The sequence below is a fragment of the Danio rerio genome, chromosome 17 (genome assembly GCF_052040795.2).
Source record: "Danio rerio strain M-AB ecotype USA chromosome 17, GRCz13ab, whole genome shotgun sequence".
In the NCBI taxonomy this organism is placed as follows: domain Eukaryota; kingdom Metazoa; phylum Chordata; class Actinopteri; order Cypriniformes; family Danionidae; genus Danio; species Danio rerio.
The window spans coordinates 32,495,521-32,515,025 of record NC_141037.1 but is presented as its reverse complement, the minus strand read 5'-3'; the positions used below and the strand labels follow the sequence as shown (position 1 = coordinate 32,515,025).

Sequence of the window (19,505 nt, the reverse complement as noted above, 5' to 3'; positions counted from 1 at the left end):
GTTGTGTTACCATAGCAACTTGAATCACCTCAACAGAATAAAAAACTACTTTTACTATAGTATTGTTCAAAACACTATAGGATTTTCTATCAATATTGTACTTTTCTTGTGGAATTGCTCAACAATAACCAATTTTGTAAAATAATAAATACTTATTTTTAACTATATATATTACTAAATAACTTTAACTATATAATATTACTAAAAGATTTCACTTGGTATCATTTTACTTCCATAATCTTATGACTTGATTGCTTGCTTGACTTGATGGATTACTTTGTTTACTCACAGAAATGCTGCAGTGTTTTGATAACAGTAATGTATGCTCATGCTTCAATAAAATCAGTCCCCATTGTGTGACACTGATATAACTTAATAGATTTATCTTTCATTGCATTGACAATTAGGGCTGCACAATTTATTGTTTCGGCATCGATATCGCAATGTGTGTGTGTCCTCAATAGTCACATCACAGGATATGCAATGCTGGGCCTGAATTATAGTTGACCAAGAGCTACAGAATTGTATTCAGTTACTGTAGTTATATGAAATTTATAATATTTATGCAAAAAAAGAGTTTCTAGTCCACAAATCTGCATTTCAAAGCGAAAATTATTTTACTCACCCCACTGGTAGATAATTTAATTTGTTTTAACTCTTAATTTTGACTTCTTTTGACGTTGGAAACAAAACAGTATTTTTACTTGCTCTAAAAACTTTTTGATATTTGGATTAGAAATGAGACAAAGCATTAAGAAAATCTTTTTTTTTTTTTTTTTTTGCATTGAGATTATTCCATTTCTGTATCTGAATACTGTTAAACTCCTCAAAAAATCATCAAACAGTGCTTTTCAAACTGTATTCATATCACAATATTTATGGCAAGTAAATAAAATATCGCAATATCAGATTTCTCCAATGAGTGAAGCCCTATTGACAATCAACAACATTACATTCATATCTCATACAGGGTGAACTAAGGAGAACACAATCTTCAGCTTTGATCAAAGTTTCCTTTCAACACTACCCTTTAAATGATTGTTTTCATTCAGCCAAAAACGTGACCATCACCTTGTTTATTTCCTAAGGGATTCTGGAGGGAATGTGACTTCATGTCCTCCCTCATTTCAACTCTGATGATGATGAGTAGATTTGGCAAATTGAGTAGCAGGATATCTGGTGTTCTGGCATCTAAAACTCTCGCAGGCGTCCCAGTGTTTTTCTAACTGTGGTTGTGTCATTCAGTGGCCGCTGCCAGAGAAGTGTTCTTGGCAGTCGAAGCTCTCTTCTTACTGGCTATCCTCTGAGCCACTGATGGAGGCATGTGCAGCAGGATTAGGATTAAAGGCCTGCTCACGTTACCATACAAACAAAAAAATCTTAAGGCGAGGAGGAACAACAAATGCCTATAAACAAAGAATATCAATTTGCATGCACACACACAAAAAAAACAATAATTAATAATGCAGTGACTTCAGTCTATTATTGTATAAATACTATAAATGTGTATATGACACTCAACTTGAGCATGCTCACACAAAGGAAAATGTTTTTACTGTAAATAAAAGGTTAGTATAAGGTTAATAGAACCATTTAAAGGCACCGTAGGTATTTTCACAACTAGAAGGCACATATTCACAACAAACAAAGTTTGTGTGGAGTGTGGAAACATGGTCTTAATTACCTATGAGTCATCCCATGAGTCTTCTGCAGATATCATGTTCATGGATAAGCTAAAGTATTCAAAACTTATTATCATGGTGGTAGAATGAAGCAGAGTAAGACTGAAAGCTGTCAGGGTAAAATATGTTAGCGCACTAGAAAAATTGCTGATGAGAGATGAGCGCAATGCAACATGAAAGCAGTGAAGCTTTTATTATGCCACAGTTGAAGCTTACAATTCTTTAGGTCGTGATCACTTGGAGAAGAAGCACCAATGTTTTATCGTATTAAATAACTTATACGGTCCTGTTATATTGCTGCTTTGTGCAATTGAATAAAGCGCAAAACATAATAAAGTGTCTTTGGTTATGTTTCTTTAACATGGCAACCCAAGATATGGTCAAACAAACAAACCAGGCAGGCAGGTCTAGGAACAAGAAACGCCATATCCATTCATGAAACAAGACTTTGCATCACTCTGATGTCTAGGGATGGTTGATGTGAGATCCCGAAGCGCAAGTGTTTCGAAACTGCACTAAAGCATGATCCAAAACACCCAAGTCCCACGTAACTACAGTGTTTTAAAACACCAGGTCATGTGACTGAATATATTCAAAGCATTGGTCATTTCAGAAGTGTTTGGAGACCTGGCGAATCTGTGTTTGACTGACAGGGTTAGAATTTTTTGTCAATCTCGTGTGCACAGAGTAACTGTGCTGCAAATGGCTTCGGTTCAAATCCAGATTTATACAATTCACTAAAACTATGACTTGATGTATTTTAATATTGTTACTTTTTTGACCAAAACAAGACTGTAATGAAGTTTACGGCCCTCTGGCTGCCGGGAAGAAGGAGGCAGAGAACCAACGAAGTTTTAAAATATTTATTAATAAAAGGGACGGCAGCTCCTCACGGAGACTGCTGTCTAAACCAAAACAAACGGACGGCAGCTCTCACGGTTTTCCAACTGAAAGTAATGATCTGTCCAGGCCTGGGGCCTCATGTACGAAGACTTGCGTGGAAATCTTACTAAAACATTGCGTATGCACAAAGCTGTAAATGTGCGTACGCAGAAAAAAATTCAGATGTATGAAACACTGGGTACGCCGAATCTCACGCATATTCTTTTGTACATCCGAATGAACGTGAAACTGAGCGCAACATGCACGAGCACAAAACCCCTCCCTGCCTCCTCTCCCGTATGAATATGCTAATGACTATGCTAATGGAAAAACCCAACGAAAAAGCAATGTCAAAATCAAGCAAAAAGAGAAACTTTGAACAGAATGTGAAATGGAGGTGCTGCTTTCGGAGGTAGACCGGAGAAAAGCGGTGTTATTTGCAAGTTTGTTCTCCGGAATTAACAACAAAAGAAAAAAATAGAGTGGGAGAGTTTAGCTGATGCGGTTAACACAGTTGGGTCTGAACATCGCACTGTGCATTAAAGATAGAAATAGTGTGGTTTATATCTGTAAAATGTTGCAGTACCCCTAGCAGTCTCAGTGGCGCACCTTGTAAGACGCATGTGATCATGAATTGATTTGTTCGAGCATGAACTCGGCTCGAATCCAGCGTCTGATGAATTCTTTCTTGTTTTTTCCCCCGCTACATATCAGATTTTGCCAACTATTTATCACGAGAAAGACAAGTAGGAATCATCAATAAGTTCATATCAATAAGCATCATATTTTATTTGCACATTTATTGAATGGAAATGTTTCTGATTCACGCATGCAAATTCATCTTCAGATAGTGTCTTTATAGCAATGTGCGTGCAGTAGATCGCTCAGATTACATTGGGAAAACAGGCGACTGCTGCAAATTGTGTTTTAATGTTTAGCTGGTCAAATGTATGGTATGGGAACCTTATATACCTGCTGAACCCGTCTCATACAGCTGCCATTGCAAGGCTCAGACACTTTGTAGAGAGCAATTTAACACAACTGCCTCTAGGAGTCGCCAATGGAAATAAAACAGACATGCACAAAAAATGTGCGTACGCCTGCTAGAAAGCTGCCGTGAAGCTGCGCACATTCCCACGTTCAGTTCATTGTTAGTAAATCCAATCGTGAGCGATTCTGAGCGTGAAACCTGGCGTACGCAAAGTTTTTGTGCGTACGCAGCGTTGATACATGAGGCCCCTGGTCCTCTCTCGTCTTCCTCTGCCATCGTTTCTCCTCTTATAGTCCAGACCTCCTTCCGTGGGATTCGAAGCCGGTGCACGCTACAGGTGAATCCACTTATGCGGCTGCCTCACTCCGTTCCCATGCTCTTGGCGCCGCCCCCTCGCCATAAAGACATATTCATTCACAAAGTGTTCATTTGGATGTCAGACCATTGTTAAAACAAAACACGTTACAAGAACATAAAAACTATCATCTATAGCTGCATGACCATCAATTCAAACCCATTATCTTGGCATGATAGTCTGGACCTCTCTCCACTTCCCTAAATCAGTTAGGGAATGTTATAACTACAATGTGGGGTTTAATACCTCAATTTGTGTAACTGTTTCTCGGTTCCAGAGCTTTACATAAAAAATGACCACTAGGTGTCATTGTAGAGATGGTTTTCGAAATGTTTTGAATTTTTGACACATTTGCTTCGACTGTTTCAGTGTTTCATGAAGCCTTGCTTTGCCCATCACTAGTGATGTGTGTATGAAAGTGTCTTAAATATGTGTGTAATGTGTGTAATCAGTGTACATTTTCCAGACCGGAGTGTGTAATCAAGAGCTGAGCTGAAACTGGTGTGTGACTGCAGGACAAAATGGGTTTTGTAATCCAGTTCAGTGGCAGATGTGATGTGTAGAGTGCCCTCTGGTGTGTCTGGTGGTCACTCTACTTGGTGACCATGCCAATAACATGTTTCTAATGTTTTGAATATTTTAATGAAATAATCTTTCAAAAAATATTGTGTTCAATTTTAAAAAGAAACTCAAATAGATTTTGAACAAATGAAGGATGAGTAAATTATGACAGAATTTTTATTTACGGGTGAACCATCCCTTTTAAAAAAATCAAGCATTTTTATAGTATAATGACATCAATGTTTAATCCACCGTAAATAAAGTTTAAATTGTTGATTAATCAATCACATCTCTACTATAGAAATGAGCTCTTACCAACTTTGCCAGCAATTAAATGAGTGGAGGAAATCCAAATGTGGTTAAAAAGAGCCACAGATGGAAGAATCATTTATTTGTCATTTTCTCATTGAAATGACACTTGCTGTCACTTGCATTTAAGAGATAAATATTGATACACAGAAAATAACTCTTCAAGCACTGCCGATTACTTCATAACTAGCCATTGATTTCCTTTAGTATGTTGGCTTTTGTGCTGTTATTGATCAAGCTGTGTTCTCGTAAAAAAAAAAAAAAAAAAAAATTGCAGAGTGAGGGCTAAAAGTGGTCTTCCAGTGAATGTATTGACATGACTGTTGTTTGTTATGTGGCAGAGCCCTGATGGACTTGCTCTGGCTCTTTATCTGCCATTACACTGCTGATAACAATTCTGACACCATCATCTGCTCTGGCCTTCTATTTGAGACAGCCATTAGTGCTGCTCGCTCACTTTCGCTTTCTTTTTCTCTTGCTTGTTTGTTTCTTTTATAAATGCTTGGGGTCAGATGTTTAAGGTCAGTCAATGTGTTTGAGGTTTTTTAAAGATGGGCCACCAAAGATGCATTTGATTCAACCATATAGTAAACATGCTAATCAAGTGAAACTTTTTGTTTCATTTTCAGTCTTTTTATTGGTCTTTTTATATGACAAAACAAAATAAATATAAATAAGCAAATATATTGTCCATTGTTAATCAGATCCCCTAACCCCTCATCCATTAAATCAATTAACAAAAGTAAAAGTAAATATTTACATAAAAACCAGGTGAAGTACATTAGATACATAAGTGCTTAACATTAGAGAATAACTGCATACAGATGGAAAAAAAAGTGGCAAGCATACATCAAGAAGGTCTCTGGTTCAACCCTAGGCTGGGTCAGTTGGCGTTTCTGTGTTGAGTTTGCATGTTCTCCCTGTATTCGTATGGGTTTCCTCCGGGTGCTCCGGTTTCCTCCAAAAGTCCAAAGACATAGGCTATAGGTGACTTGGGTATAGGCTAAATTGTCTGTTGCTGTAACTTTTTTTTAGAATTAGCTTTCAGTGGCAGAAACATGTTACTATAATTGCTGAAATCATATTATTATGTGACTTACTAAATGTGTTTTTGACTTTATTAAAACAAACATTTAAATATATAAAAAATAACATAAAATAAAATGTATTTTTTTATTATAATTATTTTTAATATTTTGTATTTGTGAATATTGCTGGAATATCTATGTAGTATATTAATATATTTGGAATAATTTATTATGAATATTTAAAAAATGTCAAAACTAAAAATCAATTTTAAAGTATTTCTTCACTTCACAATTTACATTTTGTCATTTATTTACATTCATGTTTTTCCAAACCTGACATTCCTTGAAACAAATAATAAAAGACAGTATACAATAAAACTATTTGTGAGAAAGGTGTGTTCATGTAGGCTAATGAATGTTGTGGCATCTGATATTATTTTGCCCCCTTTGACTTTCAATGAATTTACAAAAATAATAACATAGTTAAAAGCACTCATCCTGCTGAAGCCTTACCATTGTGCTATTTTTGTACATTAAGGAGGATTTTTTGGAATATTCCCCTCATTCATTCTCTCTCAAGGGCTTTCAAAACAAAGAGGTCTTTGTGGGGGTGTCAAGCACACCGGATTATTCAAATTTTGCTGTAAAATATGCTAATGCTTTTCTATGGCAAAACATGGTGCATGTCTTTTTCTTATACAGTACAGTGTGTGTGGTGCAGACCAGAGTTAACTCAAAAGGCTTTCTGAGATTATAGGCTTGAATTTTTCAGTATTTATTGTTAGAGTGTCTATTATCAGATGGAAATTGTGTAACTAAAAGTGCACCACTGGGAAATCACTTAGAGTCAAGCCTGTGCTTTTGTTTAGAATACATTATAAAAGGATCCAGGAAGCTGAAAATATCTGATAAGCACATATCAGTGTTTTTAAAAATATTATTAATAATAATTGTTATTAATAATAAAAATAATAAAATTTTAATGTTTTGCATGTACCTTTTTATATTTGAATATTTAATTGTAGTTAGGTTTAATAATTAGAATATTTGTTGATACTTTTTCTTTATTAATATTTATTTTAGTGTTAATAATTTTAGTAAAGATGTCTTATGAAGTTTCATTATGTTAAGAGTGCAAAACATACAGTTAAACATACAACTCATAAACAGCATTAGAACAGAAATTAAAATACCAATAGACCCTATTCACAAATCAATTTTTATAATCTTATTTACTCAAATAATAAAAGAAAAAACTCCACGATAATGTTATAAGAACGTTCAGAAAAAGGAAAAAGAAAATGGTATGAGACTGATGACGGCAGCTTGAGGAAAGAAAAACGTCACTTTTTCTGACCCTTCCCTTTGACGCTGCATTAGAAAAACCTCGCACATTTAGTAATTTGCTTTTTGTAATTTAAAGCAAAGATGATATAATGCATACATAAATACATATAAATGTTCATATGTTTTTAAAAAAATCTAAATATTAAAAACTTTCAAAGATTTAAGATTATGATGACTGTTCAACACGTCATTACAGGCTTGTCAAAAGTTTTCATACCAATGTATATAAACAGCAATAACTGTCAGAATATTATTGATAGAATCTAAAAAGTATTTAGCTCAAATATTAATTAGTCATAATAATGCTAAAAACAATAAAAAAGAAAAAAATTAATAATAATATTAAAGTTAGTGATGACAAATGTAGTATTCTGTGATGATGGCAAAAGAGATTCATTCATTCGTTTTCTTTTCAGCTTAGTCCCTTTATTTATCAGGTGTCGCCACAGCAGAATGAACCGCCAACTTATCCAGCACATGTTTTACACGACGGATGTCCTTCCAGCTGCAACCCATCTCTGGGAGACATCCATTCAAACACAATTTAGCCTACTCAGTTCACCTGTATCGCATGCCTTTGGACTGTGGGGGAAACCGGAGAACCCGGCGGAAAACCACGCAAACTTAGGCAGGACATGCAAACTCCACATAGAAACGCCAACTGACCCAGCCGAGACTCGAACCAGCGACCTTATTGCTGTGAGGCGACAGCACTATCTACTGCGTCGCCGGCAGCAGGGATGTTAATAATAATAATGATGATGATGTTCTAATTAAAAAAATAACAATGACATCTAACACGTTCCAGATCTATCCTAGTTTCTGTGTCAATGAACATTTTTATTTGTTAACATTAGTAAACTCCATTAGTTAACATGATCTTATAAACAAAATGACTATACTTGATATTGAACATTGAACATTTATGTTATGCATTTTAAGATAAAATCTATATCAGTTTATTGATTTTTTTATGTATTTAGTTTGACATTAACTTTATATTCATTATAAAGAGCTGTAAATCACAAAAACACGGCATACTTACTATGTTAAAATTCAAACTGAAAGTTTGCGAAATAAAACTGAATCAAACAAGAAATACAAACTAAACTATTACTCTGTCACAACTGATGTGAACTAAGATGAACTTTTATTAGCCAGCATTAACATAGCTTAAATATTATGGAAAATATAAATTGCTCATTATTAGAGTTGGTTAGTTATTTAGTACTTTAAAAAATTGTGCTTAAATTGAGTTAGTTGCACATTTCTTATATTTGTCTTTTTGTATTTTTTTTTTTTACCTAAAATTCCCAATGATTTCTTTTTTCGGCTTCAGTGAACAATAGCTGCACTGACACGCTTTCTCTTTTCCATCAGCTCAGCTGTGCAGTGCAAGGGGCTTGACATATGATTTTCCGCATGTAACATTCAGTGTCATTACCACACAGCATCCGCAAACCCAGCCCAAGAACAACACTTGAGTTTATTTAAATCGCCCACCCTCCCGCTCTTCTGGGCCGTTTGTTATATGTGCTCACACAATGCCTTGAGTTCAGCAGCAGAAGAAAGGCCAGGCTTTCACTCTCTCACTGAAAAGAGCATTGTGTCAGAAGCGGGAAAGCGGAGCCAGCCATGAGTTAATGCTGTCCTAGTTTTCTCCTGCTCTGTGAGTCAGAGCCTCCACGATTCCTCCAAAATCCTCAGTCGCCTCTCTTGGTTTTGCTCCCTGCCGTTTGTGCCATTTCTCAGGAGAGCATGAATCAGCACAACCAGCGTTTACTGCTCTACTCCAGCGTGCCTTTTCCAGGTCGGTTTTGTCTTCTCATCTCTGTGGTGACTGTCTGTCTCAGGGTGAACAGAGACAGATAGAGGCATGGAGACAGATATTTGTGTTGTTGTTGTAGTTTGGAGAGTTCTGTGTGCTGTTGTGTTGTCACTAAACTGGAATTTCAACTTCGATACAATACTCGATACTCTCAATGCTGTCATGTTTTAGATGTTTCTTCCTCAACTATTTTTACTTTTACTTTAGACATTTACTCTATCGATACTGTCACCTGTAGAAGTTTCTTTCTCAAATGTTTGACTTGTAGTTTGAACCAAAAGATTTTTTTGATGTCATTTGACACTATATGTATTTAGCCTATGCATTAAAAAAGCAAGAACTTGTAAAACAGTGCTTAGAAATGTGCAGATTTGTGATGTAATGACAACCTAAATACATAAAGACACAGGGTGGCGCATATTTTGTCACCCCTCCCCCCACCTTTTTTTAAATATAGCCAGTAGTGTTTTGATTTTATCATCACTCTGCCTATCCCAGTCAGAGTCACTGAAATAGCACTAATCTGACTCTTTACAGCTAGAGTCTGTAATATCAATGCTGAGTCTGCCTAATTGTTTTTCCACTTTAAAATACACCATTCGGTAGGGATGTAATGATTACTGAAATCATGATTCTTGATTTTGAATTCTAATCACAGTTTTGATTTCATGATTCGATTTTCTCACAATTATGCAAAATAAGACTGAAGACATTATACTGTACATGAAAAGGTTTTTCATTAGGCTAGAGTAAATGCCGAAGTATGCTAATAGGACTTTTAATTTGCCAGTAATCTGGGTTAAGCGCTTCCGATGAACTGTATGCCAATGCAAAATCGACGAGTTTGAGGCCTGTTTTCTTTAAAAATCAGCAATCTCCACTGGCTAAGTAATATCCGATATAAAGTGGGTCTCAGATTGTACAAGAAGGACTGCATTAAATAATTTTTTTCCCCCACCATGTCTTTATAATATGAGCATTTATTTTACCCCAGTATATTTAATGGAGCTTCTGCGCTAGCCTGCTGATTCTGATTTATGTGAGTAAACGGCTTTTCGTATGGTTTTACGCTTCAGCAACTAAATAAATGCCAAAGTCTGTTTAACTGATTGTGTTTTAATTACATTACAACATCGATGCTGTAAAAATTCACAATAACAGGTCACCGGAAGTTTATCAGTATGGGAACAACACTAGCTCGGCATATATCCTATTGCCGCACGTTTCTTTGTACAATGCATATATAACAAAACTAAAAAAAAAATACAAAATTAAAGATAATTAAATAAGTTGCACAAACAAATAAATTTCTTAATATATACAAAGTAGTTTGCGTGTACTCTTTTAATTTAAAATTAGAGGCAACCACTGCATTTTAATGAGGATCCAGACAAAGTTGCAGCGTAAATGCAGCATGAGCCGTTTTTAATATAAATTAGACTGTATAATTTTTACATTTAAATTTTAAAGCAAAATCTTTATGGTCTAACTTTAGTTTTGTAAAACTATTGATTTTTTACTAATTAATAACCTGAAGGAAACAGCAGAGGAACATCTCTCCCAGCATGTGGCAACGTTATAATTGGGTAAACTTAGAGCGCAGCGAATGGGAGAGTACAACAAATGCTTTTTTACAAATAATAAAAGAAAAACTCCACGATGGGGTTATCAAGACTTTCAGAAAAAGGAACAAAAAGGAGAATGATAATAGCAGCCAGAAGAGAGAACAAAGTTTTCAAAATTTTCAACAAATTTACTGTCCTCCCAAAGACACAGTTAGAAACCTATTGCATAAGCGGTAATTTTTTTTTTTTTTTTTGTAATATGATGCAAAGATAATATAATACATATATAAATACATATGTAAATGTTAATATGTTTTTAAAAAATCTAAATATTAAAAACTTTGAAGGATTTAAGTTGCTGATAAACACATCATAACAGTCTTGTGAATAGGGTCCATTATAAACAACAGTTATATTGTGTTTTATGGGTTATGACTGTAAGCAAAGCATCTCTACTATTAAACACAAAAACACTTATGTATCTTCAAGAAGAAAGATGAACAGAAAATACCATGTAAACTATTCTAAAGCCAGTTCCCCTCAAAAAATGTTCATATTAACTCCTCCAATTGTACAATATCATGATTTCTTTTCTCAACTGGTTTGAATAAGAACGGGTTAATGTTTTGTGGCCTGCACATATGATCTTGAGGGTGAACAGAGGCTAACAGAAGAGTATGTTTTTGTGTTTTCTTTCCCTGTGTTTGACAGAACATCTGTGATTGAGCGAGTAGGCTTTTTTCATTGATTAGTCAGTTGAAACTGAGTTTTAGGAGCATGTGGGTTAATTTGACATTGTGTAGAAGCACTGCTTTATAAGCCATCTCTTAAAAATAATGACTGTCTAGAAATCAACTGCTTGGGAAAGAACGCTAAAATACTTTGAAGTTAGACATAATTTCAACTGAAAAATAAGGAGAGTGTGGGAAATAGAATAGCTCCTCCCCTTTAAAAAAACAACCTATAGCATTTCATTTTTATCACAGCTCTGCCAGTGAGAGTGGTTGAGCTTAATCGCATCAATTGAAAAATCAAATGACAAGCGTATTGAATGGGGCATGGCATGCCAGGTACTGGATAGCATTTGATTTGTCAAGATTTGATGAGAAACTGAAGTATGAGGTGATGTGAAAAATCGTTGATTCATTTATGTGGAAGTGACAAACTGCAAGCCTTACATGTTTTTATCAGTTTTATATTTTCTAAATGCTAATTTTGTCAGTTTTAAAGTACACTCAGCACCTCAGAGCACCTCAAGTTTCTAGTGCTACTTTTAGTCTTTATGATCCTTTCTTTGAAAATGCTGGGGAAAAATGTTATTTCCACTACACTTACTATGATTATTAAGTTAATTTGATTAAATTTATACATTTTAAAATAAAGATTCCCTGGTCAGATGCGCTAGTATCACACTGAATACATCTGCTGGTTACAAGTGGTAGTGCCGAACAAAAAGTATAAAAAAATAAACAGTTTTTAATTGTTTGTCAATGTCGACAGAAATATGTTTAATATCTGTTATTACCATGTTTATGTGAACAAGCCTTTTGAATGTTTGAATGAGCCATCTCTTTAAAGTACAAATGAAATCAAAACTAACCTTATGAGTTTGTCTGCACCCTTTCCTTAAGTTCAGACTTCGCAAGTTTGATATGGAAAACAAACTTCAGAGGACAGTTTGGGTAAAAACAGTGTACTGTATAAGGTCATTCGCATCACCCTACAATGTTTGACTTTCTTGACAATAAAATGAAAACATTATATAAGGAACTGCCTATTTTCATTTTTAATGAAATAATAACAGACACCAAACACGTTGAAGCATCCTGTAGCTACATATTTATATGATCGTCATTTTTACTGTGTATTTATAACAAAACGGACCGTATAACAAATCTGCCTTCTTTCTTTTTCTTCAAAACATACCCCTTCTCCTTTGCTAAACATCAGTTTTATTAATTATTAATGGCCATTATAAAAGTATAACGTACAATAAGTTTATACAATATAGCAAATAAATGCAAGCAGTTTGTCAAATGTACAGAATCTGTGTACGCGGTTACGTAAAATAATTTATTAACTTATCTTTGGACTCAGCCAAAACACGTTACCTGAGAACAGGCAATAGATTCAAAAGATAGATTACATATATTACATAGAGACAAGATGAAGTAAATATCTTGTTTGACAACTATAGTCAGATGAAATCCAGCAGAAGATCCTTGATTAACTCTCTTACCTGCGCTGTTTTCACCTGGGGAGGTGTGCTCAAAGCACTCGCTATCTCCCTGAAGCTTAGACATCCGCATACGCTGCAGTGCATGCCAGGGTGTGTGTGGTCACATGATGTGCATTTTCAGAGGTATAGTGTGGACGAAGATCTTTTCAGAAACATTAGGTGAGACGCCAGTGTGGAAGTGGATCGTTTTTACCATCGTTTTAATGCTGTTTTAAAACTAAAATGTATTTGTGCAAACGTGCCTAAGAAAGACAATGTTTGCCCTTGTAATGTAAAATACACTTTCTGTTTGTTTTCAGTTATATTCTCAGATTATGTATGTCTTAGGTATGGGCCTGGCTCTTCTTAAACCCATTTCCCAATCTTTCTAAATGAAACGCCTACTTTACTACATCCATTCAGCCCGCGGTAGAAAAAACAAGCCACGCCCACTGTTTTCTCATTTAATATTTCATTTCTCTGGGAACTGCGTCACAATACAAAAAAATAAAACAATCGCAGCTTCCAGTCCATGTGGATTTAACATATCTGGCTAGCAACTTATTTGAAGGCCACCAACATTTGGCTTTTTTGCGGCCAAAACAACACACATGCTCTTTTTTCATTAGTTTCATAGACACCCGTACATCCAAGCATGTTAAGCCTGTACACTTTCTCCTGGAGCACAAGGATAACCGCTGATCAGGATTGGCTCAATATCCCTTTAATCCTCTCTTAGCCCGACCACTTTCTGCATCTCAACAGCGAAGCTTGGTGCTCGAGCGGCGTCGTCTTTAAAATACCCCCCTCCTTTGGTTTGGAGCCAGTGAGCAGGGTGGCAGCGGGGGTGTAAACACACTGCCTCTGTGGTTCACACAACAGTGTTTTCTCTGCCTCCCTGGCTGCCTGAAGGAGATTAACAGGGAACAACACTGTGGGCATCTCCGCATCACTTGTCACCGACTCAGTCCTGTCTGGAGTCTCTCTATGGGGACGGAGGCTGCTGTGATTAATGAACACACATAAACACACATATAGCTTCTGCTGGCTGTCTTGCACATGCTGACAAGGTGCTGTCACAGTGCTAACAGCTTCTGTAGGCTTTTTTCAGAAAGCATTGCATGAGAGAGGATGTGAAAGATATCCATAAATATGCCATTAAGCCATTTGGCAAGACCTTTCATCTTATAATATCCTACGAACTTTCAGTAGTGGTGTTTGTTAAGGAGTCATTCTCGTATGACACATTCTTGAGTCTGTTTGCATTAAAAAAAAGAAAGAATTAAGACAGAAAAATAGTTTGGTGAGGCTTGACTTCATTGGATGTTGATTGGGTGGAGGCAGTTCTATATGTGATCCAGACTGGATTCAAGGAGACAAAATGAGAAGTCTGAGTCTGACATTTGTCAGTAGTAAGAGGTCTGTCATTTCCCTGGAAGATTGAATTAGTTTTAGATTGAGTAGTTTTAAATACAGGATGAAATTAAACATGCATGTGTGAATCCATATCACAGTTTTAATTGTTATTTTTAATATGCACTTGATTGACATCTGTGACATTCTAACTCTGCAACATAAGCAACTTATTTAAAAAAAAAAAAAAAAAAAAAAAAAAAAAAAAAAATATATATATATATATATATATATATATATATATATATATATATATATATATTAGGGATGTAACGGTATCAGAATTTCACGGTACGGTAATACCTCGGTATGAATGTCACGGTACGGTATTTATTGAATCATTTACAGGAAAAACAAAACTTTTAAAAATACTCCAAAAAAGTGCCAAAAGTGTCAATGACATACAAATTAGCCATCTATCTGTAAGCTTTGAAACACTAATTTCAATTTTAATAACAAAAAATTATTAAACCATGTAAAAAAATAAAGTTTCTATTTAGTATTGTTGAAAACTCATCACATTCAACATTTAATCACTCACTCACTTACTTACATAGAGATGGGTTTAAAGGAAAATTATCATATAACTATAATCTGGTAAAAGCTGGTATCTCTGGGTATTTACAATGTCCCCTGCAACAGAAAAAAAACCCTCTCATTTGCGACTGAGGTTTCTGGGACAGAGATATGACTTGGCCCATGTTGACAGCAGTGGGTAACGTTGTGCATTGTCTTTCCCCCACTTGAGAAGACAAACCATGAGTGAGATAGAGGTCTCTTTGCGGTACAAGTCAATGTCTGCATCAATCTGAACAGTGTGCTGTGTTTCTGCAGTCCCCATGACTGCTATTAGTCGTATTCCCCAACTTGCAGGCACGTGCACACATAGGGCTCAACCTGTGCAGTGCACATGCCCTTTTTAGTCTTGGATAGAAAATGCCCTTCCAAAACGATCAAAAGTGCCCCCGCGACGCGACACAACCTCCATCCAGCCCTTCAGTAGGTGCGCGACAACACCTCTCTTGAGTATGCGCGCTCAACCCCCCCTCGGCGCTTTACAATACGCGCGCGACAACACAGCTGATCAGAACTCGCGCGACAACACCGCTATTCAGTACGCGCGCGGCAACAACACCCGCTTTAGGTTTGATCATTTCCATCTTTTTTTCATCTCCGCTACTAGCAGCACACTCCATTTTCGCATTACTGGATCTGTAGCGACAACAGACCGCAAAGGATTATGTAAATGTAGTTTCAGCTACCTCCCGTTTGCTTCATTCGCCTGAGCAAATTTTCTCAGAAGACCAATAGTTTTACCGAGTCATGCGACTTCGGTAATATCGAAAAAAAATTAATATTGCGGTATGACGGTATTTACAATACCGTTACATCCCTAATATATATATATATATATATATATATATATATATATATATATATATATATATATATATATATGAGCAATATCTCACGAGTAGCTGTGCGTTGTGGCTGTGTATTGGCACTGGTGGGAGGCATGCCTTCGTCTCCTACCAGTGATGATATACACCCATATCAAACTGCTATGAGTGTGATATTGCATTTATACAACAGTTTGACGGTATAATTGTGTGCATTAAAAAGAAAATCCAACACGGAGAGTGTCAAAACCCTTTTGTTAGAGGAACTACTTTCTTCCGACATTCATTTACATCTGCAGCTGATGTCAAAACAGCCAAAGCTGGTACTACTGTAACTCACCAACGTCACTTTAGAGCAAGTATTTGTCTAATTCTCTAGTGGTAATGTGTAAAGTGGTGACAAAGCAGGTGATTTTGCTGACATTTTAAGATTATAAGTCTGAACAGCATGAAATGCCATCAGTCTACAGAGATTTCCCAACATTTCTCTGTGACAATTGAGAGATCACAATAATAAACACCGAACAAGCCAAAGCAATGCAATCACTACCAGAACACTGTTGTGTTTTGGAATAGAAAAAACGCTAAACACATGCAGGCATTTCTTCTTTCTTCCTGTTTAACGAACTAGTCTGCAATAGCGAAAACAGGAGACTGTAAGGGCTTATTATGTGGTCTCTGTCGCCGTCTTGTGGATGGACAATGTCAACCATCTTTGGTCTGCTCAATGACAGGCTGACGTGCTGTCTCTCGGAAATAATAAATATTTAAAAATAGGCACTGTCCTCATAAATATACTGCATAGTTGCAATCTAAACAACTACATTCTCGACTAAAAAGCCCTAAAAGTGCATTGTTGCCCAACATTGTTGTCAAACTGTAGAGCCTCTGCTTGTTGCTGAATATGGATAGAGTAATACACAAGGATATAGAAAGAATTTCAGATTCAAGAACCAGACAGAACTGTTGTATATATGTTTTTGTTTTTTACTTTGAGAATTGACAGGAAATCATGGAAAACAGAGAGAGGGGAAAGTTCGGCAAAGGACCTCAAGCCGGGCATTGAACTCAGGTCACTGAGAGCTCCTTGGTGCTACATGTCAGTGCATTTAATAGGCATGTCCAGATCTGATCACATGATCAGAAATTGGGCCTCAATTTCGTGGTTTCAGATTCGATTGGATTTGGAAGTTACCTCCTGATCAGGACTCGAATATATTTATGTATAACAACTTGAAGCGAAAAGTGTGAGAATATCTGTCGTCTGGAGTTATCATAAAGTTGATAACAACAACATTGCCATAGCAAACTCGGAGATATGTAAACTTGAGATTGCAAAAAAAAAAGCCCACTTAAGTACTAGAAAGAACATGCTAATCAGTTTCCCTCTATGACTGCAGTTGCACCCCTTTATCTCAGTGCCACGTGCAGCTCTGTGGATATTGAGAGACTTTTAGTGTCGTTGCAAACGTTCTTGATGAGAACAGAAACAGGCTTAAACCTCACAAGGTAGAGATGTTCCTAGATGCAGTTCCTAAAAGCACAATACTGGCTTTGCAAACACTGTGGCACTTTTTTTACATGTCTGCCAGGTATTTTAAGTTGAGAAGCTATTCGTTTTATATTCGATTTTTTTAATTTTTTTTATTTAATGTTGCGTTAAAATCCAAAAGTGAAGAATTTATGTTATCTATTACCTGATTGCACAGAAGATGTGCTCTGTTTGTTTACAGAGTTGTTAAATGTTAAAATAAGGTGAATTAAATAAAAAAGGAACACCCTGGAACTGTTTCTTCACTGTTTATTCTATTTTATGTATTATATAAGTATAGATTATGTTTTTTATGTTTATTCGTTATTTATTTTTTATGTATTATATAAGTATCGGATCAGGTTTCGGTATCAGTAGATACTCAAAATCAAACGACTTGGACTCGAGGGCAAAAAAACCTAACACTGTGTCAGGATTCTTCTAAAAATGCAGGAGCAGAAGACATGATTTGCAAAAAATAAAAAGTAGATGAAAAAAAATCCATGTGAAGAAATTTAACCTAAAAGTATATGAAATAAGAAATGGACTTTCTGGTGCTCCGATGTTAAGAATGATCCCCAATCTACTGCAAACAGTCTCATTAATGCAAAAAGTTTTGCAAAATGTTTTGCACATATGCTACTGTAATAATAGATTTTACAGACCGATTGTACATTTTATCATTATTATAATGGTAAGTCTTTTTTTTAATCGTGGGCAGAAATTTTACAAGTGGATTGCAAACTATAAGATATTGGCCATCTTTTACAGTATGGATAAATGCACTTGACATTGACTATTTACAACTTATGTTAACCAGTAAATATGAGGTCTCAATTATGAAACTCTGATGAGGGATTAAATAAGATCATATGCATTGGCTTTATTAGCTTGAATACAGCTTGACCTGAAGAGATTTTGCTGATGTCAGATGGATTGAAATTGTGTCTCTCTCATGGGGACATTTTGGCTCTTCCCTTCTTTCTCTTTCTCCTATATTCTTTCCATACCAGAGGTCACGATCATGATCTCCTGAGTCTATTTTTACCTCCTAAGTCCTATTTACTGAAGGCCATCTTTTTTCCTCATTATGTACCTGCTATCTGGGAAATGCCTAGACAGCAGACAGTTTTCAGCTTTGTTATATAAGAGTTCAGTCATCATCTCAGAATCACTGACACCTCGAGACAGAGTTTCCAGATGTGACCTCAATGAACTGACCTTGGATCTGTGACCTCAGGTTGCAAAAACAAAGCGGTTGGGAAAGCAGGCAGTTGTAATCCTCTTAAAGCACACACAAACCTTTTACTCACTGTCTCTGTTAGGCCTCGCTGTGCCTCTCAGCGTGAACTCTTTATGTAAGAGGCCGATCTCAAAGGCCACTTCTTGATGAGGATTGTTTGTGAAAAGCTCCGGGAGGATTCACTTTGATGCGCACTGAGAGCAGATGCGTTTTGTTTACACGTTAGCTTATTAGCAATATAGACTGTATTTTGGAGTATGCAAACATAACTATAGTATTGCTAATGTAGATTTACATACATTTTCATTTAGCTTTATTTATTCATATTTTAATTGACTAATTTTTACATATATAGATATATTTATTTTTAGATTAGATTATATATTTTGATTAAATTTATAATAGAAATATATGTTGTAGATCTGCACAATATTGACAGCAACTGACATTGTGATTTTTTTTTTGTATTTCAGTGAGATATACATATATATATAGCGATTTGAATAAAATTTCCTGAGATGATTTAAGATAAACAATTCTGTTTGAGAATAACTCCTTGATCGAGAGGTTTTATGCATAAAATAAATTAAATTACAGAGTCTAAAAGTATTGAGGTGCAGCAATAAAATAATCAATTGTAAAAAAAAAAAAAAAAAAAAAAAAAAAAAAACACTGTTTATAGAACAGTTCTGAATCTGATTGGCTGATAGCCATGCGATATTCTGCCAGTAACAGCACACATACCGCCTCTTCACCCTTCACTCTTGTGAATTACTCGGCCCACATACAGTACAGCAACAAGTAGAGAACACTACATTTTAAAATTTATTGCTGCTGTGAGACAACATAATGAACTTTTTAGTTTTTTTTTAGTCAAGATTATAGTTGTTTGCAGATGTGAATGAATGCTGAAAGAAAGTAGTTCCTCTTACAAAAGGATTTTGAGACTCTCTGTGTTTGATTTTCCTTTCAAACTGTTGTATAAATGTAAAATCACACTCGTAGCAGTGCAAATTGGCTGTATATCATCACTGGTGGGACAGTAAGATATAAAAATACATAGCACTTGTGTGATATTGCTCATATTCAGTATAGTTAATATTTGGAGTGGATCAAATCCAGCACAAAAATCAAAGTCATCCTAAACTATTC

The 19,505-nt window shown here is 35.7% G+C and overlaps 1 protein-coding gene across 34 annotated transcripts in view; it reads left to right on the top strand.

Moving 5' to 3' along the window:
• The window catches only part of eml1 (EMAP like 1), a 120,750-nt gene that overhangs the window by 39,265 nt on the left and 61,980 nt on the right, over positions 1-19,505 (top strand). For 4 of the 34 annotated variants that reach the window (XM_087289541.1, XM_087289540.1, XM_087289534.1 and 1 more), the window contains exon 1: positions 8,804-8,965. In XM_087289541.1, coding sequence (XP_087145667.1) covers positions 8,914-8,965 — 52 coding nt within the window. In that variant the 5' untranslated portion in view covers positions 8,804-8,913. 34 annotated transcript variants of the gene reach the window in all.